Raw genomic sequence first — 26495 nt, 5'->3', positions numbered from 1 at the left:
GTGCCACAAGACTTGGCGGAGGAAATAAGTAATCATATTTCATTTTGTAATTGGACACCTGTGCGTGCGTTTAAAAAGTAAATGTTTAAAATTGTATTTTAGTGTTGTACAACATGCTAATAGTCGCTTAGCATATTAATACTTTAGTGAGTCGGTTCAGTTTACTTTACAACTCTTGCAAAAGTTTGATATTTTATGTAAAGGCTTAAGTGAGTCTACAGCTTTTAAATCTACAGCCTGATCAAGCATGAATTGCGTGTAGTTTATCATTTGGAAACCTGCTTTTGTAAATATCCGGATGTGAGACCCTGCTTCTAACTCAAGTCTGTATTTACTTATTCCATGCTTTATGCAGATCTTGTTTTTAGGATTCAGTGCTGGAATGAAGCGAATTATGTCACGTGCTCAACTTTTATGGGTGGAGTTTGTACAATCAGGACTGCAATGTTCCAGTTGTGTAAGGATTGGGCTAACAGTGTGACGCTTTGTCAAAATAGCATGCAGATGAGTTTCAGCATCATATCACAACACTATGGCTTTACCTAACTGTGTTACAGAAATTATGCAGAAGTAAGGCAAATCCTATCCATTGCTATATTAACAGGCAGCTGGTTGAACTCAAACGCAGAACATAGAATCCTCCTTGCGTGGCAATTGATGAAAATGTATAGACTTAAAATAAGGTTAAAGTAGGCCTACTTCAAAAACTGAAGGCGCATTATTAGAGATTAGACCCATCAAGGCCGTGGTCGAAGCGGCAGGAGATTCAGTTGGCTGGATGCGTAAAAATGTGTCCCTCTTATTAATCAAGAGCATCGTTGGGCTGCTATCTCCGCCTTGGAATACATCCTGATGCCTTGTTTACCTTTTGTATCTGAGCATTGACTGAGCATTTTCATTCGCTGCAATGCTATAGAGCAGTCGTTCACGGTCCCCGCTACAGGCCATATATCAGACCTATAAAAATCAAAGCTGCCTGATGTAGTATTTTATTATAGTATTAAACTACCAAAAAAGTTCAAGTACTTCTTCCATAAAGGCAGGGCATTGCTACGCACTCATGTTTAATGCGCTCGTTAAGAGAAATTACTGTTAATCTTCCAATAAAGCGTTAACATACTATTCTACACCAAACACAATTAGAACGAGGACAATAATAAAACAGACACGTGAGGTAGGACTTCTCACTTCTTTAAACTCTGAAACATGAAATAACACTAAAGGTATGGTTGTAGGTCAGTATATAAACAACCAAAAGAAAATATTTTGGCGTTAGTTAGATTTTCTTGAGGCTATTAGACATATACGATATAGGCCTGTATTGAATAGATTGCATGTGTTCAGTGACACTGCTCTGAGAATATTAAATTGATGAGGAAAATTTTGTTCTCACTCATTTTGTCGACCATTGTTTCCTATGGGCTATGCATTTTCATACACAATGTCAAAGGGATGCATAATTTAACTAGATCTCCGACCAACGATAGATGTAGGCTCTAGATATATGGACGCTTTCCCATTTTTCATTTTGCATATTGCATAAACAAGACAATTTACTTAGAGAGGAATATGTGTACAGCTAGAAAAGAGAGTCCCTTGGCGGATTGATTTACGCTCCATTGACGCTTTATCAGGCTCACGAAAAAAAGTCTGACCAATCATTTCGCTCCAAGCTCACAGCCTAGCAACCCAGCTCTACTTTGTTCGCGAGCGAGTTGGAAGAGAGACGCGGAGTGAAAAAAAATACTTGTATCTCACACGTTTTCCATTCAATGAACCGTGTTTTGTATAATGTCCGATAATGTCCATTTCTGGAACTCTGAGCAACTATTATGTGGACTCTATTATAAGTCACGAGAGCGAAGATTCGACATCAGCAAGGTTTTCCAATGTACAATACTCCAATACCAGGCAGCCGGGGGTTCACGGTGAGCATCCCGAGTATCCTTCTTGTAGCTTTCAACCTAAACCTCCGGTTTTCAGCTCGTCCTGGAGTCCCTTCAGCCCCCACACTTCAAATGGGCTTCCCGCGGTCTACCATCCTTACATTCCGGCTCAGCCCGTGCCTTCCACGGATACCCGATATCTCCGTACTTGGCTGGACTGCGCCCCGCGCCCCGAATCCCTCCCGGGGCAGGGGCAGGTCAAGATGGAGCCGTTGCTGGGACACCTCGGCGAGCCCCCCAAAATCGGTGGACATGAGTATATTTTGGAGTCTTCTTCGGCGAGGGAGATGAATTCCGGCCCAGGCACCGGATTCGAAGACAATAAGGACATTTGTGAAGGTAACGAGGACAAAGAAGGGCCAGATCAAAGTAAGTTATAAAACGAGGAAGTGAACAGTCAGTAAAGCTTTTAATGCTGCCATAAAATTCGGAACAAAGACAAGGCGAGTCAGATGGGCTCACGGTGCCAAATCTGCCTCCACAATGTGCATCCAGGTTACTTTGCTTTTGTATCAAACAGTAGTTCATATCAAAAACAGGTGATGATTTATACATATCCAGGGTGATGGATAAAGTCTCACTCCTGATGTTTTTCTGACACAGGCAATGTTTTAGTGCGCTTTAACGTGCGCAATGTTCTCCGGTTTCCTATGGGCCAGTTGGTTGTGGAATATAGGTTTTACTGCAGCTCTTTTAACTCTGAGTTGTGTGAGTTTTGGCACACAGTCTCTGCAGAGAGCAGGTTATCTGCGCTCCATTGCCCTTTAGTGCAGTTCATTTTGTCAGCAGCTTGCTGTAATCCAGTGTTAACTGTGAACATGCAGCTCCTCGAGAATGTCTTCTCCCATTCAAATAAATGCCAAGAGCCTCTCACATCAAGTTAAATTGGACCGTACTGAAGGAAAGGCCTTTTAAATCTCTCCAATGTGTTTTGTGTAAATAACCTTTAGCTTTTTTAAGCACGTTCAGCGAGTGTTATTGTAAAACCGTTAATGTTGTTATCCAGAAAGGGATGTGGAATACGCCTACGACTTAGTTTTCACAAGTGTTGTGGAACTGGCGACGTTTTCTGGAAATAGGTTTTATTAATGATGTTTCAGGGCTGGTGTGTGAGTAAGAGTCTGCCCTTTATGCCACAAAATAAATCTGAAACATTTTCCAAGTGAGACTCCAGTCAAGGATTTGACAAGTAGGCTCATCTGTCTGAACTCGTGACATTCGGCGGAGGAGGTTGGCAATTGGTGTTCTCAGTGACACACCATAGCAATGGTGGCGTTATGGAAAATACGAATTTTGTCTTCTTTACCAACAGTGCTTCATAAGATCATGCTTGAAAATTAATCACGTCTGTGGTTGGCCAAGAATGGAACCCATTCATGCGTGCTAGCCTATTTGACCAAGGCAGCCCTCTTGAATTATAGCAACTTTAGTGTGTAGCCTATTCTATGCGCCAAGTAAAACGCCCCGGTCCCCATGAAGTAGAGAGATTACGATAAATATACTTGAAACCTGAACTAAATCGGATGGGTCAGCATCCTGATAGATGGTCATTCGTGAGACGCCTGGGCAGACGAGGAATCGAACATTGATTTTAATCCACGAAATGGGCTGGCTAAAGCGCGAACTCAAATGGTTGGTGCGCAATATAATTCCCCTTTGTGTTGCCATGGGCGGCATTCCAGGATAAACTACGAGCAACAGCAATGAAGTTGAAAATTACACGTCCCTCTTTGTGCTCCTGGCGACTAGTGAGAGAAAAAAAGTTATTGTCCTGAAGTTTATAAAGTTTAAGACCAACCTAAGTCCTCATTAATTGTGTGCTGGTTGTTTGAACCGACTGTGAAAAGGGAAGACCAATCAGATTTAGGAGACGATCAATATATGAGAGGTTTTAGACGGTTTGAGCGAAATTGCTAGGCATTATATGATATTGGTCTGTGTGGCTATTATGCTTTCATACAGCATTGGTGACAAACACACCACATGCCATTGTCTTTTCTCTTCCCCCCCTCATCATCATCCAACAACATGACCCTCTTAAACTTATGTTGTTGGAGATTATGTCTAGGAACGTCCTCTTAAGTATTAAGATGGCAAACTTCTCTCACCGCCGTGTCCGAAGGCCGTAGATGGTTTTACATGGTTATCAATCACCCCTGGGGGTTGTCAATCCTTTCATGATAAAAATAGGATTGCGTCATCAGTTGGAAGCTATTGGAGACAGTTGATGTGGTATTAAAGTGCGCATTTTGGGGCGTGGGCCAAGATTGGATTTCTACATGTAGCCTGAAGAGAAGTGCGGCTAGCGTGATCTTCAGTAGGCCTACTAGCCCTCACGTGCACCCCCTATAGATGCCCAAATCCATTGGCCAAAGCTATAACACCTCAAATAGGTCTGCTCGTTATGGTATAGCCAGCACCGAATGATTTGTCATTCAGTGACAGGCGAAAACCCTGACTTCTTTGGGGATGAATGGCGAGAGGTGATTATGTACTTGGGGAATGCGAAGCACCACTTTGCGTGTGACAAAGCTCACTTTTACCTCCAGAGCCCCGGAACAGGTATTTGTGTCGACTCTCGGTTGCAATCGATCCTTAAGAGTAATCGCACTCTACTCACTTCCCACCGTGTCCAGGCTCTGCATCCAGGGCCAAATACCCGTGCCAAAACAGTACGTGTAGCTCGTGTTGAGCCCATCTGTGGAAAAGTATAAACGCCTTGCATGCAAAAAGATCTGCATTCCCGGGCAAACCACGGAGAAGAGGAGGCGTCTCCGCAGACATAGCCTACCATAGGATATAGTTCCCCAAAGCAATTTCCCCTAAAAAGGAGATAATCCACAACCGCTTTATAGGGGGATTGCATTTTTGTTTGGGCAAGGGTCTGAGTGTAATAGCGCCTTCATAGTTTGGATGCTTTTGGTTGTCTATGGGAGAGCGCGAAATAGCTTCCCCTCACAACCTTGCATACTCTAGTCCCTAATTGCATTCGTCTGAGGTCTCGCTACCAAGCTGAAGGGTGGGGTAGTCATGACAACCGTGGTTTTGACAGAAAAGTAAGGCACAATTGATGGGAGAAAGAGCGAGCTGTAATTTACAAATCAAACCATCTCGTTCATCTGGTTTAAATTTAGACTTCGTAAGCACCAAAAGTAACTGAGATGTGGTTGTTTTCAATGGTTATAAATGTAAATCCTGTTCCATGCAGGAAGTAGGTATACACATAGGCTAGGGCCTTCTATGAAGGTAAACAATAAGCAATTATTTCCAAGGTCACATTCAGCCCAGTGGAGGATGCAAACTGGCCCAGTCTCCCATTTTCACAATTAGGTTACAAAACATGTTAGGTAATATTGTTATGGGATATTGATTTCATAATAGCATATCCTTTCTAGCCGCTATATTGCAAGGGACATCCTGTTTATACGCATGCATGTGTCTAATAGGTTAATGATGCCATTGCCATTGCATACACTGCTATATTGGAGGGGGTTGTTTTTGCCACTGAATACAAGTTTTCATTCTGGTTTTCTCTTCCAGGTGACCCCTCTGCTAACTGGTTGCATGCCCGTTCTTCTCGGAAGAAGCGGTGCCCCTACACAAAATACCAAACCCTCGAGCTCGAGAAAGAGTTCCTCTTTAACATGTACCTCACGCGTGACAGAAGGCACGAGGTGGCTCGCTTGCTGAACTTGACGGAGAGACAAGTCAAAATATGGTTCCAAAACCGTCGGATGAAAATGAAGAAAATGAACAAAGACCAACCCAAGGAATGAAAAGAGAGACTTTTATGAGTGCAAAACCTCCATTACAAAAAGCCTGCTTTTCCCGGACTTCTTGCCCTAAAATGAACTGTATTTGACTATAAGCAGGGATGCAAAGCGCTTGTTTATTACGCTGTATTTTTCATATCCAAGTCAAAAACACACACGCTGACATTACGGAAGGGCGGACCAAGAGAAAGAGCCCCCTTTCAGTGTAGAGAGGAGTGACCGACGATTCTTTTGCAAGCACTACTTTTATTGCTTATTTATTGCTTTACGCATGACACCAACGCTTCATCAGGAGCGACGCAAAGGTGCTGAAACGTCGGTTTCATGTGATCATTAATAAATAAGAGGAACCGTCGGTGTTAAATATGTGTGCAACGTGAATTTTATTCAGTTTTGTTTATTTGTTTCATTCCTCCTTTGAAATCCCAAGATAGGATTGGTGATGTTGACTAAGGGAAATGTTTGGGAAATGTTGGGATCAGTTGTGGGACCCTTATCAAGAACAGACCTGCCATGTTTCTGTGTGATTCAATTACATAAGATATCACAATGAAGTTGTGATATTGATAAATATAATTTGTATTATGAATAGGATGAAGTTATTGATCTTGCCTTTAGTGTGTTCTTCCTATTTGTCTAATTATCATTTGTGTAATTATGATTTTCATCTTAATGGTAGCCTAGCCAACACCCTTTCACTTATCAAAGTCACAAAACATCGTGCCTAATTGAATTTATTTATTTGTAGACTTATGAAACAATAACCCATAATTGTACGAGCCTATTCCTTCTTTTGTAGAGTGTAGCTATATCTGAAGTTAATTGTGGGTTAAAAGTAACGTTTACAACACTTCTTCTCCGAATGCATGTTCTTACCAATATATTCAGAGGTGGAGATAGCTTACACCAACATAGTTTACCTGTGACTATTGCTACCAATGTATTTTTTGGGTCTGATTGTTAAACCATAATACGTTTAATAGTAAATAGGCTGTAGAACATCACAAACAACTGGTTACCGTTTTAAGTTGGGCCCCCATTTGCGTCAGGGAATTTCTACAATTAATACGGTCATGGCCGTGAGCCACGATTCAAGCATATAGGCCTACATTGGGCACACACCCCTGCATAAACAAACAACCCCTCGAAGTTTTCTGATTTTAAATAACTGTCCCAACCACAGCTGAAATGTGTTTTCATCTTCACGGAAACCTTTCAGGTGGTTCTCTTAGGCTAACAAATAGTTCTAGGCTAAAGTTTTGTTTTAGATTCGATGTATGTCTATCCATAGGCTAAAGACTGGAAAGGCTCACAACAGTTTGATTTCCAATTCAATTAGTTGAAAGTGAATAGTCACCCATTCAAAAGACTTGGTCAAATACTCATAATATGCTTTAGTAACTACAAAATATATAGGCCCACTTCTTTTAAAATTTTTGAACCAATATGTCACATTGTCCAATGTCCAGAGTAAAAATGTTTACATGGTTAGCGCATGACGATTATCCTAAAACGACATTTAGTTTGGTAGTTATGTTTGTGTGTTTAAGATATGAAATGTATCCAAATATGTTTTTGAATGATTTATAATTTATTGTAAATATGTAAACCGTTATTTTGAGTTTTGAGTCAAAAAAGTATAGGCCTACGTTGGTAAAATGTGACATCAGACTGTAGCCTTATTAACAGATTTATAGACGTCGTTTTACATGTTTGAGATATTGTTTACATGTTGTTTAGAATATGTGAGAGGTTACTGATTTAGCAGTTGTCGATATTCCATTATGTCTACTTATTTGTATAGGCTGTACAAATACTGTTTCACGAGATGCTATTATGCCGACTTTATAGGTATTCTAAATTATAGCTTAAATGTTTTCGAGGCCGTATGTAGTCAATGCAGCTTGGTGGCAATTAGATCTCAAGAATACTTGCGCCCAAGCTTTCATCTCACGTATCATCTCAACTGGACATTTCTCTTTTAATAACAGCTGCAGGATCTGTCGACTGATTCCACAATAGCCTCTCCTCCAATTGCTTGTTATATATATAAATTACCCTGTTGTGTCCCTCATGTAAATTGACATCAGTTGTGTTGTTTAGCCTTGCAATGATGGCACTGTCGATGCTGGTTTCGTATTAAATGAGTTTACATTAGAACACTGTGTATTCATTTTGCATTGCTCTTGGGAACTTCGAGGGATGTATTGGATTGCAAAAATATGCGTAATATGTGAATGCACATCTAGTTTAATGGAAGTTGACAGTCGTTTGGTCATCAAAGGTATCAGCATCATATCAGTTCAGTATTGGGCGCTAATTCACATAATATCACCATGTGCTATTCTCATAAGAACAGTCCAGATTTCATTTCGTCTTTGAGTATAGCATGTGTTCAAAATATGTCTCGAGCTGAAAACATTCGTTTTGAATTTTTGCTTAAAGCTCAAAGCGCCAATTTGGCCAAGATTACACTGCACGAGGCCCTCACGTGAAAAAAAATAATTACGAAGCGTCAGTCCAGTGGCAAAACAATTTCGAAGTTAATCAAGCACACTTATTTGGCACAATTAGATTTTGTGTATTCTTTAACACCCTGTTTTCGACTTGGTGTTAAGGAAGAAAACAGTCGTTGTTTAGTTCATTTCTCCTAGTGTTTATATGCCTGACAGAAAGCTAAAGCTGTAAAATGATCCGTTTTCGCCAGTCTATAAATGATGAACATGTGAAAATATCGGCATATAGGAAAAACCGACAATCCTGATGGGGTACCAAAGGAAACGCCGTTCAGACACATACATTTGAATGTCGCAGTATTGTAGATGGTGAAGTTTATAAAGGGAGAAAAAACACAAAGTGGAGCTTGAAACGTTTTATGTGTGCGAGGTTGGGTAAGTTTACAGTGCCCTATCGTCTGATGGTCTTCTCTGGATCAAACATCCTGTACCAATTAATCATATTTTGAAGCTTGAGCCAATGATATGGTCTACAGATGTGCCCAACAGACGTATGAAAATGTAACACTCAAGCACATGTTTATGTAATCGTGTACAATTGTTCCTGCATTTGGCGCCTATATTAACAGGTCCTATTCCTAACAGGTCTGGGTTTTGGCATGGCAATGGTCTCTGATTTAAGTTTTTTTTTTTTTTGTTGCGTGTGTTGTTTTGGCATTCCAAAGAGGAAACAAACAGTGAAGAGGATGTAGGTTCTTGCTTGGGGGAGGAGGGGATGGGAAGTCGACTGTCATAAAAGAAGAGAAAGAAAATTCAATGCGGTGTGCCGCAATAAAAGAATATGACTGCCATAAAACTTTATAGGGTATAAATTTCTGAAGGTTACGAACTAAACGGCTGTAAAGCAAACATGGTAGAGAAGGGCTAAATGTTCAAGTCCTACTCAATATCCGTCTGGAAGTTCAGCAATCAGAACAATCCAGGATACCTCCATCGGTGACTGAATACGTTGTTCCTTTTTAGATTGTGGTTCTTGTTTTCTGCGTTTGTTTACGGATTCCGCGCGAATGGGCGTTTGTCCGCGAGGAGGTCTGGACTTCGACATAAATGGCTACAGTCCAGTGTTCTCGGCTCTTCCTTTTGTCTGACTTCCGAGAGAATCCTGGCGGTCTTATAGCGGGTCATAAAACGCTACAAAAAGATTCTGGCGAGACGTCTGAGATAGCGGGACCTTAATGTGTTTACAACCTCGAGCCAGGACTATGGATTCCAGTTTTGTGGCAGCCTAGTGAGGCCTTTTAGATGTTTAGGTCGTGGAATTGGTTGCAATGGTTTCCAGAGTTGAGCCAGCTGTCTGTTCCAACACTGCTCCTAAATTTACATTTATACACAATGTGATGTGCTCAATGTTTAATCAAATACATTTTCCTGTCACGACTATAAAAACGGTTGAGAATTCCTGAAAAACAAAATGTCATATGTTCATATGCTATTGAATGAAGTGTGTGTGTGTTTTTTGTTGTTTTTGTTGAGCATTTCACGAATTTGAATCACCCCACTAAAGGAAACATTGTTTAACATGGTAAGCAAATAACAACGGTATATTGCTTAGTTTTCTGCTAAATTATAGGCTAACATATTTGTATTGGTAAACTGCAAGATATTAAATTAAGATTAGATTAAATAAAACAAATATTTAGGTGACTTTTTCATGTTAGCTTTCCTAAAACGTAGACACAACTAAATGGGGCTTACCACAAGAGAAATAAGACACAATACAGTGTAGGCTATGAGCTACAGGCATGATGTTTAATGTATTCTTCATTACGGCAATAATGATAATAATAATAATAATACGTTTAAAGATAGCCTACTAATAATTATAAAATTATGATAACAATAACCTTTAGCTGTATCACCACCTCCGCCAACCACATATGATAAAGATATAAATGATAATAATCATACTATTTATTAGTAGTATATATATATATATATATATATATATATATAATTTGTTAGTATTATTCATCATTTTTAGTCTATATATCAATACTGTTACATAGCATATTAAGAAGACTATTAAAGTAGCCAGTAAGATAAAGTTTGTAATGATACTCATACCACAATAGCTGTGAAAAAATATCAGATACATCTCATAAAGTCCAGTATATTGTGTGTTAGTAATCATAGCCCATCCACACAATCTCATAGTATTGTTAAGCTTCTTTCTTTTCATCAGAAATAAATAGCTATTTTATTGTGTTGTGTTGCAAAAATACTAAATTCCTTATATTTTACTCATTTTAGAACACATACGTCTAAATCTCACTCTTATTTACGTTCTTCAAATATGGCTTTTGATTGCATATAGAGTATATTTAAACACCCTCATTATGCCGGTTTATGTGTCGTGTTTATAGATATCATAAACCGTCGTTAACCTGAAATGTGGCCTGTGGCGTATCGCTGAATGACCTCTAGGTGGCAATGTTGCTCCACTAAAGAAATCCGTTTTCGTGTTTTCTGCCTATATCCCAATGTCAGCTGGAAATACGGACAATCCACTTCACACTGCTAAACTTGGTATTTGGTACTGACATAAATGCAGGATTTCAGGGAAGACAAGAAAATTAGTATCGTATTCACCCGTACCAGTGAAAGCTTTTAAAAATAATGACGACGGTAAGAGTAAACAGGAGCTCTTCTGGAATCTAAAAGGACTAAAACTTAATATAAAAATATTCAGGTAGTCTAGAAGACGTATGGTAACCTATACATATGATTTTTTATCAGAATGCTTTAGGAAGGATTAAGTCTACATTAGCCTACACAAATCGTGGATAATGTTTTCTGTGGAGTTACAAACAGCCGAGGGGTCAAATAATCACGAGGCTGTTGATATAGGCCTTCGATTTCAAAATATATTAGGCTACATCCTTGGATAAACTTCTACTTCAACTAGGACCATTCATATTCGCAGTTAAGAATGATACTACACTATTGGTTTGGTAAACGGAATATCAAAGAAGATTAAGCCTACAATTATCGTATGATGTTAACAAGTCAACTTGAGTCGAATAATTATAGTCTAAGTTTTGACGTTGACAATATCTTGATTTCACACAGGCTTCATTTACTTGATGCTATTTTATGTCTCGTGGTTTGAAAGAAAGACTTCTGTTTTAAAGACAGTGGCATATTGTACTCGATAGATTGTCAGAATGATTACAGCCTTTAACGATTGATAAAAAATGAATCCAACAGAGACTGCTTGTTTAAATTTGCTTCCATGATAACTTTATTACAAATATGCTTACATAACATGTACAAATCATCAAAATGAAAGAAAAAACAAATAGAAAGCTATACTAATAGCCTACCGAAAGTTGGAAGGTCAGAAGTAGCCTAACGCTTACCATTTTCTAAACACTGCTTAAAATTGAGATTTGGATTCAGTTTTATGTGTTTAAAAAAAAATATTATACACCTACATATGTTGTACATAAAAGTAGCACATCTGTCTATACAAATAGTCTGAACACTTAACATGTATTCTTTTTTCCAATTCCGGTTACACAACAGCCTTGCGCACTCATTGACAATAACACAACACAGCTCCAACCATACATTCAAACAGATAACCTGTTAAGGACACCACAATTCTGCAAGTATCAAACCCCTGCATAACATTGGCATGTCTTTCAGCATTAAAATAAATAACCTGGGCTATATCATAATCTGATGAATAGGCCTACATGAACAAATAGTTGGATAACCCGCTGAAAATTTTTTGTTGGCCACAATCTAAACTCTGATTAAGGCTATGCGACGTGCATGTCTGTAGGCTACTCTCGTTAGGCTACATCAGGCTATTATTCTGTTAATCCCATTCAACAATATTTCCGTTTTATTAGGGTACCCTATTAACGAAAGCAACCTTTCCACAAGTTCTTCCTGGTTAGTTATTCAACAAATAAGTCAGGGTTAAATTATCTGATTTTATAATGACAGTCTGTATAGAAACGCAACTAAAATGACAATTAAATACTTGAATATTTCTGCATCGATGAAATTGCTCCGAGTGAAGCATTTATGGCTTTGGTCGTGGAACCTCGTAAAATCTCAACAGCTTTTTTGATGCACGGTGTAAACAACAAACAGCCCCGGCGTTTATAGGATTTTATAGTTTGTTAAACCATTTACAACCACTTTCTCTATTATACCACAAGTGGTACTCCTTTCAGACAGCTTCAAAGCTTTATGAATATCATATTTATAAAAATACGATGATCAAAATGTTAGATCTGACTACCTCGTTTATTTTCCTATACGTCTTAGACGTTGGCAGAGCTTTGGGAAGTTGTTATAGAACAGCAATTACATTTATAGGACTTGTTAAAACTGATACCAATTAAGTCGTGTACTTTCACAATTTGCCTGCACGACCCTGACATTTTCGTAAAACCGGGGCTCGCTCACCTCGTTAGAATTTAGAAATTAATGAGTGAATGTGCATCCCTTTAAGTTGCCTATTAGCTTCATGCTAAAAATCAATCTATTCGGGAGGAGGTTTAGAGTGGGTACGTAGGGGTGGGGTGGCATGGGGGGCAGGGGTGCTGTGTGATTTGATCTGATGCAGAGCGGCAGATTTCTCATTAACTTACCCGCTTGAATATATTAATGCGCATATTCTTCCCTCCTCTCTCCCTCGAACTCCTCTCTCCCTCGAACACCCCTCTCCCCCTCCCTAGTCCCTCGCTCCCTCTCAGTCTCTCTCCCTTTCTCATTTTCTCCCTTTTTCATTCTCTCACTTCTTCCATATCAGAGGCGCGTAGAGCAGGGTCCGTGTGGGGATGCGAGAAGCCAATGGGATGAGGACCTGATAATAGATGCAAATTATCGTGAAAAGACACCGCAAAATATGAAACAACTCATTTGCAGCGGAGTAAATCACAGAAAACTGTTTGTGAACTGGCACCTCATACCGGAATTGTGATGCAGGAGCAGAGGATACGATTTTATGGAATCGGCATCATTGTACCTTCAGCTATTTAGGGTATTTTGAAATACAACAGTATCTTAGTCCATACATTGCTAACCTGCTTGGGCTCTTTTTTTAGACCCAACATCGGTCCTTTCGAGCGTTCGTGTCTGTACAAACACTAGCAAACAAACAAAATCAACAACAACAAAAGATGAGTTCATATTTTGTCAACTCTCTTTTTTCCAAATACAAAAGTGGAGACTCTTTACGTCCCAATTATTACGAGTGCGGGTTCGCGCAGGACTTAGGGAGTCGACCCACCGTAGTATATGGACCCGGCAGTGGAGCAACTTTCCAGCATCCCCCTCAGATCCAGGAGTTCTACCACCATGGCGCGTCCACACTCTCCAGCGCACCATATCAACAAAGTCCCTGTGCGGTAACGTGCCACGGAGAACCGGGTAACTTCTATGGGTACGACGCTCTCCAGAGGCAGACGCTTTTCGGAGCGCAGGACGCGGATTTGGTGCAGTACAACGATTGTAAACTTGCCGCTGGTGGCATCGGTGATGACACTGAAGGGACAGAGCAAAGCCCGTCACCGACGCAGCTTTTCCCGTGGATGCGACCGCAAGGTGAGCCCCCGAGCTTGGTTTGAAAACACTGCTTAGATCGAGGAATAAAACGCGGCTATTGTGGCGAAGAGAGCTAAACCTTAACCGTCAACCACAATGAGAGTTTAGGCGCATTTCCTGTGTGCAGAGGGAAAGCCAGCAAAGCATTTATTGTTTTATGGTGTTCAAAACTTGTGAATGAGTTTATAGTTTAATTACCCCACCATATAGAAACAGGAAGAGGATTGTAGCTTTCTTCTCCATGTGTGAGCTACCAGCCTGCAGCTGATTCTCTACTTCTCACCCCGGTCAAAGTTTTACTACTAGCTTTTACGACTTACAGTGGTTTCGGGGATTATGTTGCTACAAGGTGGCCGATCCCCCCAGGATTGACTTGGGCTTTATGGTCCCACTCATACTGCCTCGAATGTATGTGGAGCTGTGTGTTGCTACGATCTGGTTTATGGTGAATAATATCATGCTCATTTTGCTCATTCGGAGGTCGTTGAAGCGATACTAAAATACTAAAAAGTAGACTTTAATGTTAACCTGGGGGGTAGCAAAAGTGAAACAATTGTAGAATTTATAGTTTCAACCTAGACCATGAAGGATTGCTGGGAATGTGGATGAGCATTTTGATATAGAAAATATGAACAGGATTGCTTGTCTATATCTGCATGCGTTTTCTCAAACGTGCCCCCTCTTTTGCCAGCAGCTGCCGGACGGAGGCGAGGCCGCCAGACCTACAGCCGCTACCAGACCCTGGAGCTCGAGAAGGAGTTTCTCTTCAACCCCTACCTGACCCGCAAGCGGCGGATCGAGGTATCGCATGCTCTGGGACTGACCGAGAGACAAGTGAAAATCTGGTTTCAAAATCGGAGGATGAAATGGAAAAAGGAGAACAACAAAGACAAATTCCCCAGCAGTAAGTCCGAGCAGGAGGAGATCGAGAAGGAGAAGCGGGAGAAGGAGCAACAAAGTGGCGGGGCACAGTCGTCCGGTGAAGACTGCGACAAAACCAAGCAAATGTAAAAAGCTATAGGGGGGATGGGGAATTTGAATCAGGACCACGGAAAGGCAGCATTGAGAGAAAGAGAGAGAGAGAGGGGGAGAAAGAGGAGGAATGAGGGGGACCAGCATGTGGTTGTGTTTCGCAAACATGGCTTTGGCGAGCCATTCCACGTTTTAGATGAACGTCTCTACACAGCGACTTAAAGGACAAGACTATTATGTTGTTATTGCTGTCTGGAGACAAAACATAACATTTGAACGGGAGAAATGAAGCATTTGTACTTTTTAATCTAATGTCGGGAAAATATTATAGCGTTTAAAAAGATAGCCTCCTTACCTTGTGGAACAATTATCGTGAAATATTTCTAGGCTATTGTTAGAATTTTATCATTAACAATTATCTTTGGCAGCTGTATAGTTTTTAAGTTAAATGGTGCACTTTTTACTGTTATCTCTTCTATGTTATGATGACGTAGCAAATAATGAATTCCAACAACATGAAACTGCCTATTTATGCCGTAGTATTTCTCTTTTTACACTTGTCCTTTCTTAGTTCATTTGTTTTAATTGATGGTCTTTCTTTCTTGGGTAAGCATGCGCACAGTGCAAAAAACGAATAAAATAAAAGAATAATAAAAAAGTATTTCATGTGACCCCTCGTTTACTGTGAAACAGAATGTGCTGTACTTGTGAATTAGTTTATGGGGGACTTGATGATATGCTTTTATGTTACTTCATCACTTTGTTCTATTGTCTAAAACCTTGAAGCGGCGTAAGAAAGAGGACACAATAAAGTTTACAAGCGAGAATCCGTGACATCATTGGTGTTCTCTATGCTTCATTTCCTGTCGAGGTGCGCGAGGTGCGGGCTCACGGTTACTGTCTCCTGATCAAACTATTAAGTGTAAGACAAAATAATTAGCTTCTAACATGAGTGTCACGTAAATGACATAACTTGCATTCAAAGCCTCATTGAAACCATGTTTGATGAAGGCTACTTTCGTAAACAATAATTCAGGGATGACGTATGGCAACAACATTTCACGTGTCAAAAATCTTTACGATCTAGATCTAGATAGATAGATCTATATATAGGTAGATAGAGAGATAAATAGAGATATAGAAAGATGCATAGATACATTGATACGTAGACACATAGATACATAGATGGTGGTACATTAAACAGGGTTTAATGAATAAACTGGGTTAATACCGGAGTCATTTTGCCATCCTTAGCTTGTGTAAGTTTGCGCACCATAAGAGGAAAGTTCGAGCCTCGGCACCTCGAGATGGCATTCAACCTTATAAATTCAGCTGATCCAAGGAGTCATCATACAGATAAAACAAAACGTTTAGTGACATTTGAAAATGTGCTTTTTTTGTTCCTCTGGGACATTGGCAATTGGCTCGATTCTGTGGAGGTCTGTCCAGTATTGGGCATAAGGTCGTGGAAAGTGAGGCGAGGCGTTTCGAGATTGCAATTCGAGGCCTTTACTGTCCCGTCGAACACAACAGTGCTTGTGTTGTCCACAACCAATGCCGTTGTACGGGGGATGGTTGCTGTGGGCAGAAAGATGCTCTGAAGTAGAAAGGCTCTCTCAAAGAGGGAGTCGTTAGTGAGTGGGCCCTACATTGGACTCTAGCTCAAAGACATGGCGGCGCACCGCCATAATAACAGAAGCTATGTTTTCTTGCTGGAACTGTGCTGAAAGACCACACACACAGAAAAGTTAAGTACAATCAATATGGAAATAAATGGGAGTTTCCTTATTTGTGTGCATGTCCACAGAGAAGGACATGTAAGATGTGTGCATAGTCTATTTCAGTCGGATGCTTGTGGTGCTTGCCCTTTTTTTAATCACTGCGTCTTGCGTCAGGTGATAACCGAATACATTCTATTGGCCATCGATTTTTGTGCTTCTTGTTAGTAGCTTGATTGGAGGAGCCTTTGCATTGAACATAGGCTAAAGTATTTATGTGCATGGTCAGTGGTGCACTTTTTTCCACATTAACCGAGTGGTGGCCAGCCCTGCTGTAATTGGAGGGCTTTGTACCACATGGCCCCTATCACGTGGCCCCAGAGGAAAAAGGGGTGATTTTTGGTGTAAATCTAGACTGTAATACTGTAATATATCACAGTACCTCGTAAAACCGACACTAAAACCTCCCGGCCTACAAATCACCGGTCAAATTATGAGTTCATTGTATTATGCGAACGCTTTGTTTTCCAAATATCAAGCAGCAAGTTCGGTTTTCCCAACCGGGGTATTTCCAGAGCAAACTTCGTGCGCTTTTGCGTCTAGTTCACCGCGTACCGGTAGCTATGTATCGGGCTCCGGCGGAGCAGCCTTCTCTTCTTCCTCATCACTGTCCGGACTGTACAACAATGGAGGAAACATGCCCTCTCAAAATCCCGGTATGTACACCTCTGCGTACGGGCTGGGCGCCGGCTCCCTGAACATGCACTGTTCTCCGTTTGACCATCCCAGCCTCTCCATGGTTTGCTCTGGTGACCCGTCCAAGCTTTCCAGCTGCGGCAAAGCAGAGCAACAGAACGAGGACAACTTACGGATTTACCCCTGGATGAGAAGCTCAGGTAGGAGAAATTATGGGTTTTGTAAAATATAACAGGTAAAGAGAGGTTAGGTTGCGGGGGCTGCTCGCTCAGACCTAATAATGACGTTAAACGATCTGTAAACTGTGCCGTTGCAGAGTGGCCAACACGACTTCCCGAACTATGCTTTACGTCGCTTTGCCAGTGCAGATCTTTTATTGCTATACGACCTCCATAAAACCATAATTTAAGACATCTGAATATTCATTAGGAGGTATTGTGTTAAAAGAGAGAGAGAGGAAGAGAGGGGGCGTAGGATTATTTAACCCTGCTCCAATAGTCGAAGAAAACACAGTGTGCAATGGCTTCTCCATGACGTTCTTTTGTTAAAGTTGTTTTTAAGGACAGTAACAGATTTGCTGTTACTCTCGCCTCTGAATGAACAGAACAGCATTCCTGTACAATAACACTGCTTCTGAAAACGTTAGCGTTCACTGGAATAGCTGTTGGATATCAAAGACATACTGCCCCACATTTCTCATTGAGCATGACAGTTTCAAAAGTCAATCCAAAATAATATATTCTATTGTCACATACTATAGCCTATTAAAACCTATGTGATTGTGTAGCCTACATGTTATGTGTGTGCGTGGGCGTACGTGCTTGACTGTCTGTGGGTTGTGTACTTGTTAAGGTGCTTCATGCCCTAGAAAAATCTATTATAGAAGGAACAGACACCTTCTAATTATGTGGGGCTAGAAGCTGACAACTTTCGGTCTAATGATTTTCTGGAGGCATTCAAGGCTTTGGCTAGCACTACCACAAAGTTCCTATCTGTCAGTTGTCAAGTTTCACCTCTCTCACCCTCTTGTTAGCCGCTGGCGTAAAACATACAACAACATAAATAGTTTTGAAACAGATATATCCTCGTTATCAACTCTTTTGACATTTCACATACCGGCAGGCTGTTCGTTTCCACACGTTTTGGCTTGGTTTTCTTTTTTGTCGTCAGTTGTGTGTTAACCATTTAAGCAGCTGTGTGAAATAGGCCTATGCATTATTTACATTTTGTTAGCAAGGAAATGTGCTCCTATTTAGGACACTTTGCCAACCATAGATTTGTTCAGACGGCAATAGAAATCATCAGAAACTCCAGAAGAAATTTCACTTTTGAATGTTTTCCGCTGAGATAACAGTTTATTATGGTTTGTGTAACGTGATCTCATCCCTCATATTTGCTGCTTCTTGAGCAGGACCCTCGGCTTCACCCTAATGACGCAGAGGCAGCCTTTTACATGTTAAGAATAGCTTTGCATAAATATATCTGCACTATATGATGGAAACTCATGTGTAAAGGATCATATAATCAGTTACATGGTGCGCCATACACTGAGATCATTTTATCTCGTTTTTCATTTTGACTTTCAACTTAACTTCACAAACATCCGACAAAGCCTTCTGTACATAAGAGAAACATACACACAGAGAGACAAGGGCGAGCACATAGGGAGAGAGAGAGAGAGAGAGAGAGAGAGAGAGAGAGAGAGAGAGAGAGAGAGAGAGAGAGAGAGAGAGAGAGAGAGAGAGGGGATGAGATCGGCCAAAAATACCCATGAATCCTATCTTGTATGCCATAGTCTATTCGTATTATTGGCCTGTAATAAAGTTGTAGATTTTAATTTAAATGAAACTGGAGCTCTGAGTTAAAAGGTAATTTAACTTAAATTCTTTATAGAAAGCAAAAGGAAATTGTAGGCTATATGTGCACCAGAAATGGCACTTGGCTTTTTCTAAATGTCTTTCACCATATAAAGAATCACTCATAAATTAGTCTTTAGATACCCTCCCACGCACAGACCTCAAATGAAATCTATATTTCTTATATTAAAGAAGAAACTCTGGATGTGTAATGCTTAAATCGCGTGTGTAGTCTGTCTCTACCGAGTACAATACTCGTCCTTGTTGAAACGCTGAAGAATTCCAGCCAGGCAGTCAGTGTTGAAGAACAAATCACCCAGGACACATGAGGAGAGAAAAATATCATCAATAAGAATGAATACTCCCTTCTATTTTTCCCTCTCTCCCCAGACTCTCTCTTAACCTTCAAACTCTGTCCATGTCTCATATTGAGCCAGCATTCACCCAGACAGTGACACGTCGCCACTCAGTATAGAGGAAATGAGAACCACACATAGGGACCACTGCGTTCAATAAAACTATAGTAGGATACGCGAGCCGCTGTAGACTCCATTATACGCTGTCTGTCTGCCTGGAGCGGAAACGGCAGTAGACCCGACCCACTCGCATCGTAAGCGGAACTTTTGAACCAGTCAAATACACGTGTGGCAACATGGAACTATTATGTTTTGTTCCTCAACTATGTCAGTGCGACAAAGTAGTGATTTGAGAATGCACCACATGGCACCTTGACATATAGGATATTGTTGTGCGAATATAAAATCCCATTCCAGCCCAGGCAATGGAATGTGCGGTCTTTCGTGTTAAAGAATCAGGAGGAGTAGGATTATGCAACTGGATGTTGTTCATGGAGCAGACTTTCATCACCTATATCCAAGAATAAACTGCGTCTCCCGTGAAGCCACTGTTTTGAAACTTTACAAGTGCCACGGCACACATGCAATGACAAATGTTTTAGGTTAAATTGTTCATATAAATAACAATGGGCGTGTAGGCTTGTAAAACGATATAGCTTGCTGTTGGTGTAACGGCACTATAAAAGAAACCACGTTAAAAGCCACACAACATCATTAACTTGCCCTAAATTCTTGGGAGGGCAGGTCAATTTTGAGTATCTATCGAGAGATAGGTATAGAGTCAGATATATTTCAGTCTTTTGAAATAAATTGAGAACTACTCTTTTCATCCACTCCAATATGCCAATAGGAAGGCTACAAGTGTAACCAAATATGTTAAGGATTATAGTAGGCCTAACCACACGTAGGCCTATATTAGTTTTTAGTTTCTAATATTCTCAGTGCAGTCTTATATCAATTAAACAAGGAGCGTTTTTTTTGTTTGTTATAGGACTGTTGGCGTTATAGTCTTAACACAATTCCAATTTGACAATGCCCTTATTTTCAGGTGTTTTAAGATATCATTAAGGGTAACAAATATATGTATATATGGCCATATGTATGCATTAATAATGCACATTTTGAGAAAGAAGTTCGTGCTGCATTTTTAAAAGGTTGCTCATTGCCCAAACATCCTAGAACATCCTCTCTGTTGTTTACAGGTGCAGACAGGAAGCGAGGCCGACAGACGTACACGCGCTACCAGACTCTGGAGCTCGAGAAGGAGTTCCACTTCAACCGCTACCTGACGCGCAGACGACGCATCGAGATAGCTCATGCGCTGTGCCTCACCGAGCGACAGATCAAAATATGGTTCCAAAACAGAAGGATGAAGTGGAAGAAAGAAAATAAGACGACCGGACAGAGCTCCCCTACAACTGAGCAACAGGCAGGAGAAGAAGAGGAGGATGAAGAGGAGTAGCGTTATTACAGGAACAATGAAGGAGTATAGCTAATAGGACTGATATGGATAAAATCAAGGGTGACAATTTCCCCTATCTTACACTGAATAGTCAAACATACAATACTACCTACTAAGATCATTGTTTATAATTTTGAAGTCCAAAGCCAAGGACTCTTTTGGTAAAGGTGGGCCTGTATTAAAGGAAAGTGTTTGTTTGAATTGATAGGATAGTCTTGTACGTTAATGTTGCTTGTATTTTAATTGACCCTGCATTGATGTTGCTTGTTCTGTTTTTGCAGTCAGTCGTATAATCTTGCATAATCGACTTGTAAAACTGCAAAACGCTCGTTGCCAAAGCTATCCTTAAAAGGGATCAGCTTTTCGGAGGTTTAGAAAATCTCAAAGGTCATTCTTGTTATATTCTGTTATCCTCTGTGTACCTCTGTTTGTATTTAGTCGTTTTGATAGGCTAATGAGTTTTACCGCTATGCAATTTGATTTGATGCAGTCTTTTTTATTGTTGATGTGTACAGTGGACCACAAAATGTAGCCTAGGAAATGTATATTTTTGCGTTGTGAGGGACGTTTCGTTTTACAATTGCACAATATGTTTATGTCAATAAAAATAATCAATAAGTAAGAAGTGTGTTTTGGTGTCTTTTGGTTTTTGCCTGTATAGCCTAAAAACGCTATATCAGAGACAGAGTATTACCGGCAAAACTATGCCTATCAAACACAATGGTCAAAAAATATATTTTAAAAATCAATCGACCTCTTTTGACAACTTCTAATGAACCAAATATCTTGATTAACATAGATACATCATTAACATCTCCTGGATTCCTATACGGGCAATATGTGGTTCCTGCTGCAGTGGTATTGCTATATCAGATTCATCATTCTCAATAACACACATTTCGCTCAACATTTCTACTGATTTAATTTTAGAAGCCTGATGAGCAGTGGTAAAAGGCCTGTTTTAAATAGTTAATTTATTTCCATGTTTGTATAACCGCACGTTAACTTGTTCATAACTAGCGGTGTTATTTGGCTGTCAACATCCAAGGCATTGCAACTGGATGTTGTGTATAAAGCCTATACAATAAGATTCATTCATAGTTTTTTCCCCTGTGAAAATCTGCTTCAACATCAGTGCACTAATATAAATTCAGTTTAGTAAAATGTCTCCGTAAGGGCAATATTCGATGGGTGTTGTGTCCTGGGCCTGACGTATTCAGGCCCCTGTAGCCAAAGCAAGACTGTTATATTGGGGCTGTAACTGGTTCTAAATGCGTTTATTGCATCAATGAAAGGCCGGAAACCCCAATAAAAATAACAAATAAGATCGACAAAATTGGAAACAGACGTGTAAGAAAACGTCCGCCTGAGTGTCAACTTTTTAGAACGTGTAACAATGCGTGGTAAGACTTTTGTTCTTGTTTTTGTCCCCGTTTTTAATTTTCGTTAATATGTAACCCTGGGCCTTTCCACAACGGAAGCACCGCACGGCTCTGCTGAAAACAACAACCATATCAGAAAGGATATTTTTACTTTCATGTTTAGGACTTGTCTCAATACATCGGCATTTTTTCAGTCTATTGAATACCGCATGCAAAATATTTTAGGCACGCGTGTAGCTCCATGATACTTCTTCAAATAACAATACTTTTCATATTTGGGACTCAACACATTATTGAAGAATTCAAATTCACTGAGCAGTTTGTATTCAAGATAATTTTTGTTACAGTAAATCTGATCATTATTAAATTTCTTAAAACCATGCGTTTGCATTACGCATTGAGTAGCCCACTGTGGTTGTATTTTTACATAACACAACAATATCTGCAAATAAATAAAATATCATACTGAAATATGAAATGCATGTTTCTCATGTTTCTTATTGGGTGTGTTATAGAAATCAGGAGAATGCCTTCAGTAAGGAAGCAAGACATCTGTAAAAAACAGTTTTAGCGTTAAATCTAGTTTGTCATAATCTCGTGGTGTGGATGTTTTCAGCATGACAGTGTGCATTAGGCTAAAGTGTTTTATAGTAATTCAACTCATTACTTACATTAAAATCTGTTTTGAGATTGGTAGTGTACGCTAACAATAATTAGCTCAGTTTTTAATTTTGTAATTACTCTTTTTTTCTGAACAGGGATGATATGAGCCAATAAAAAAAATGTAGGGGGAAATGTTCAAATGCACGCAGGAACACATACACACTCAGCTTTCATGTCCCACTGATCGGCCTACAAATATCACCTAAAATATGCTGGCATTTTCTTTGTCAAACTCGAAGGAAAATCCTCTTTGGTCCTTCATTTTCTGTAGAAAAAGATGGCGACTGAGGAACCACTGCTGCTAAAGCAGTCATGAAGAAATGCAATAAATTCCTTGTTGTTTTATGAAAATTTACAACTTTGTGATAGAACTTTATGAGTGCCTGGGTCCTGGGATTGGCCGAGGATGGTCATGTGGATGGGTAACCGTGAACATGAACTTTTTATGATTTCCCAAGTGGTTATATTGCAGCATTCTTTTGGCCACTGCACCTTATGTAGCAACACTGTGCTCCTTTAAGGTTCTGTAAAGACGATTTTTAATCGCGTTTATGAATTTAAATACACTACAAGCTCGTGCCCCCCTCTTCTTAGTGTTACAGAGAGACTGGAAGAGACCTACCTCCTCGCTCTTCTTGCGCTATGCTAATGTGGCCGACAGTGATTGGGATTTCCGCTGAGATGGAGAGAGAGACTGAATATGAGAAATCTGGGCACGCCGGAGGGTCGCATCTAATTTTTCATGTGAAGATAATGCTTGACTCCTGTAAAGTTATGTGAATGAAAGGGGCAAAGAAGGCCGGCGACAGGGTAAGAGCTGGACTGGCTTCACGCGCTTGTAACTGGACTAGCGCGGAGGACAGGAATGCAGTTACCGCGAGCTGCGTGAAGCTCGCCTCGTTGTCCAAGAGCTCAGTGACGGATTATCAACAAAGGTAAGCCATGCTTGTCTGTCAATAGGTTCTGTTGTTTCTTTAGACCGCACCTTAAATGTAACCAAAGCTAAACAATCACTCTAATATACTGTTTGTGCACAACCTTTATTTAAACATACAACCATGGTGGCACAATACTCCCTCATACTTTAAATGTCTTAATCCCGTCAGATTCATAATGTTTATAATATCTATTCTGCTCGGAGCCATATATCGATATTAAACCGTGTAGTGCTGTCTGAACGATGGGTGTTTGTGGGAGCGAGCGATGCCCGGGCTGCGCGTAGAGGGCGAGGTTTGACGGAAGCTCGCGGTAACCAAATGCATACTGTACGGTCTCGGGTGATCTCTTGGAATTCTAAATCTAAGAGCACTAGACTGTACGGCATTTCCATACACTCCCATTTCCTCGTTAGACCACGAAAACAAATAGGATGAAACTCGCAACTTGGTGTTTTGTAGATCACTGACTAGTTGCATAGGCTGGGAGTCTGACCGTCTTTTTTTTTTTCAATTCCTCCATTACGCATGAGCTTGTCAACGTGACGCCCCGTACAACTTCCAGATCAGGACGCAAAGCTTCCAGGTTACTGTAGTGCCTGAATGTCTGCGACGGGTGACCATGTTTTTGTATGTGTCTGCTGGGTGAGCTCAGCTTACTTTTATTGCTTAATTCCCCCTCTCATTTCCCCTTCTGGGCATCATCCAGTGGTGTTTTTACCACCAGACCCTTTGGTCTCCATTTGTCGTATCCCCGTCTGTGAACACCCCCTTACCCCTCACCACCCCCGACACACAAACCAAATCAAGAAGTAGCAATTGCTCTGAGCTGTGATTAATTTATTGTGTGCGTTAATGTTTTCTTCAATAACAATCAGTAATTTACTATCGCTGTTTTATAAACTCAATCTAAAATCTGTCTACAATGTATTATGTGTGATAATGGATATTTTTGCCGTTGTATTCAGTCGTGTCTGTATGTATTTATCTCTAGGTTCGAGATACGCATTTCTTTAATCTAACTTAGATTTTTTCCATTCGTGTGTATATGTGGTGTGTGTGTGTGAGAGAGTCTCTCTGGGTGTGTGTGTGTGTTTGTGTGTGCGAGAGAGAGAAAGAGAGAGAGAGAACAAGAGAAAAATAGAGACAATGAGTATAGGCCTATTTACAGTCTGTCTGGAAATAAGACTGTCAACATGTGCGCGTGCATTTCAACATAATAGTTATAGATTATTATCATAAATTACTATGGCATCATCGATCAGATATTTGTCGCTTTCTCTGACTTTTTAAGGACACACATTATATGCATTTCTTAATATATTAAATGAAAACCTTATTGACAATAACAAAACACTAGTCATGACAAATAAAAAAACAGTCTGAAGTTCAGAAGTTCAGATATTTAACCACCTTTACGCATTCTACCATGAGCAAGGATCCATTGTACAACATACAATTGTATTCGGTAAAATACAAGCAAAATTCAGATTTTTAAAGGTTGGCCTTTGTGAGTGGATTGGGCTTAGCTGTTTCACTTTCCTTTGACAAGATGAATTAGGTTTTCAAAAGAAGTCGTCCAATTATGCCAGACTGCAGCTTTGCAGTGTTTTCTTGTTGTGGTTGATCGTCGCCAATGACGCAGGGTTACTGCAGCAGTTGAAGCTTGTGCTTAACTCTGTGCTGCTATCTAGCGGTCACATTTGAACAACACCAGACATTCTACACATTTTGTTCTTTTCGAGGTTGAGTGCAAGGGTTTCTGTGTGTGCATTGTTTTTGGTGTGTGTGTGTGTGAGGGGGGTGGGGGGTGGATAGGCATGTGTATGCTATCACAGTGTTGTACGGTATTTCAATGCTTTCGTGTGCGTGTTTCAGCGTAAATGTGTTTTGCAGTTCAGTGTGTATCAGCTGTTGACAAACAAATGTGTGCTACTTCCCCGATGATCTTGCGGCCTTTACCATGGTATTGCGTGCGTCCAGAAGGAACTGAATAGGGAAGGAGATAACAGGAAAGGTACAAGGGGCCCGGTGGCAGTGAAACGTAGAAGAATGCAGAGGTTGTAAATTCTCGAGCTGCTGTTGCCGCGAGCTTTGATGTGTCTGCGTTTGGGAAAGATTTGTGGCACGCACGCAGAAAGACCAGACCCAAAGACTGGATTTTAGCTCCCCCTCCCCTTTCTATAAAAAAAAAAAAAAAAAAAAAAAACAGACGTAAGCGGATGACTGCTCCAAGGTTACTATTACATTGTGCAGCGAATGGAGCGTGCAGTCCTGTTCAGTAAACCAAGCTGAATCCACTCATTGTAACTTTCCTTGTTTTGAGGCCACAGTTAAGCTGTGGCAAACGGGTAATTTGGCTTATTGCTGATATTGTGGTGTTATGTGCGTTCTTCCCAAGGAAACGCAAACTAACTGTAATCTGTGTTGCTGTGTTAGGGTCGTGGACTTGGTAGAGAGAGAGGAATGAGGTGAGGAGGGAGAGAGAGATAGAAACCCAAAGAGAGAGAAAGACAAAGCGAGTGTGTGTGTTTGTGTGTGTGTAAGGAAAATATTTAACTGGCCTATGTTTTAATTTCCTGTAATGAGATTCTGAACTTGAGAAATTAAATTGCATCTAAGATTACTTTAACTCCACACACACACACCCCGCCCCCA

At 40.4% G+C, this 26495-nt stretch overlaps 4 protein-coding genes across 8 annotated transcripts in view; all 4 read left to right on the top strand.

Moving 5' to 3' along the window:
- Positions 1-1623: 1623 nt before the first annotated feature.
- Positions 1624-7879, top strand: hoxb9a (homeobox B9a). 2 transcript variants are annotated; one of them, XM_084678139.1, is made up of 2 exons: positions 1624-2285; positions 5487-7879. In XM_084678139.1, the coding sequence occupies exons 1-2, from the start codon at positions 1802-1804 to the stop codon at positions 5720-5722; spliced, it is 720 nt and encodes a 239-aa protein (XP_084534265.1). In that variant the 5' UTR covers positions 1624-1801; the 3' UTR covers positions 5723-7879. The 2 variants fall into 2 exon arrangements, with proteins under 2 accessions (XP_084534265.1, XP_084534264.1); XM_084678138.1 differs by having other exon boundaries at positions 1635-2315.
- A 4999-nt stretch (positions 7880-12878) lies between these two features.
- Positions 12879-15430, top strand: hoxb8a (homeobox B8a). Of its 2 annotated transcripts, none has more exons than XM_084678465.1 (2): positions 12879-13797; positions 14489-15430. In XM_084678465.1, exons 1-2 carry the CDS (start codon positions 13374-13376, stop codon positions 14806-14808), a joined length of 744 nt encoding a protein of 247 aa, XP_084534591.1. In that variant the 5' UTR covers positions 12879-13373; the 3' UTR covers positions 14809-15430. The 2 variants fall into 2 exon arrangements, with proteins under 2 accessions (XP_084534591.1, XP_084534592.1); XM_084678466.1 differs by having other exon boundaries at positions 12892-13797; positions 14492-15430.
- A 1461-nt stretch (positions 15431-16891) lies between these two features.
- On the top strand, positions 16892-21482 carry hoxb7a (homeobox B7a). The gene is made up of 2 exons (XM_084678518.1): positions 16892-17383; positions 20598-21482. The coding sequence occupies exons 1-2, from the start codon at positions 16981-16983 to the stop codon at positions 20855-20857; spliced, it is 663 nt and encodes a 220-aa protein (XP_084534644.1). The 5' UTR covers positions 16892-16980; the 3' UTR covers positions 20858-21482.
- Positions 21483-23386: 1904 nt separating this feature from the next.
- Positions 23387-26495, top strand: part of hoxb3a (homeobox B3a) — a 60366-nt gene continuing 57257 nt past the window's right edge. For all 3 annotated transcript variants that reach the window (XM_084677226.1, XM_084677225.1, XM_084677223.1), the window contains exon 1: positions 23387-23837. The gene's annotated coding sequence lies outside the window, so the exon portion shown is untranslated. The remainder of the gene's footprint in view (positions 23838-26495) is intronic.

This window comes from Hypomesus nipponensis, chromosome 17, assembly GCF_054491055.1.
Source record: "Hypomesus nipponensis isolate SF chromosome 17, ASM5449105v1, whole genome shotgun sequence".
Lineage (NCBI taxonomy): Eukaryota > Metazoa > Chordata > Actinopteri > Osmeriformes > Osmeridae > Hypomesus > Hypomesus nipponensis.
The sequence above is the reverse complement of the archived record's forward strand: the minus strand, read 5'-3'. Positions and strand labels throughout refer to the sequence as shown.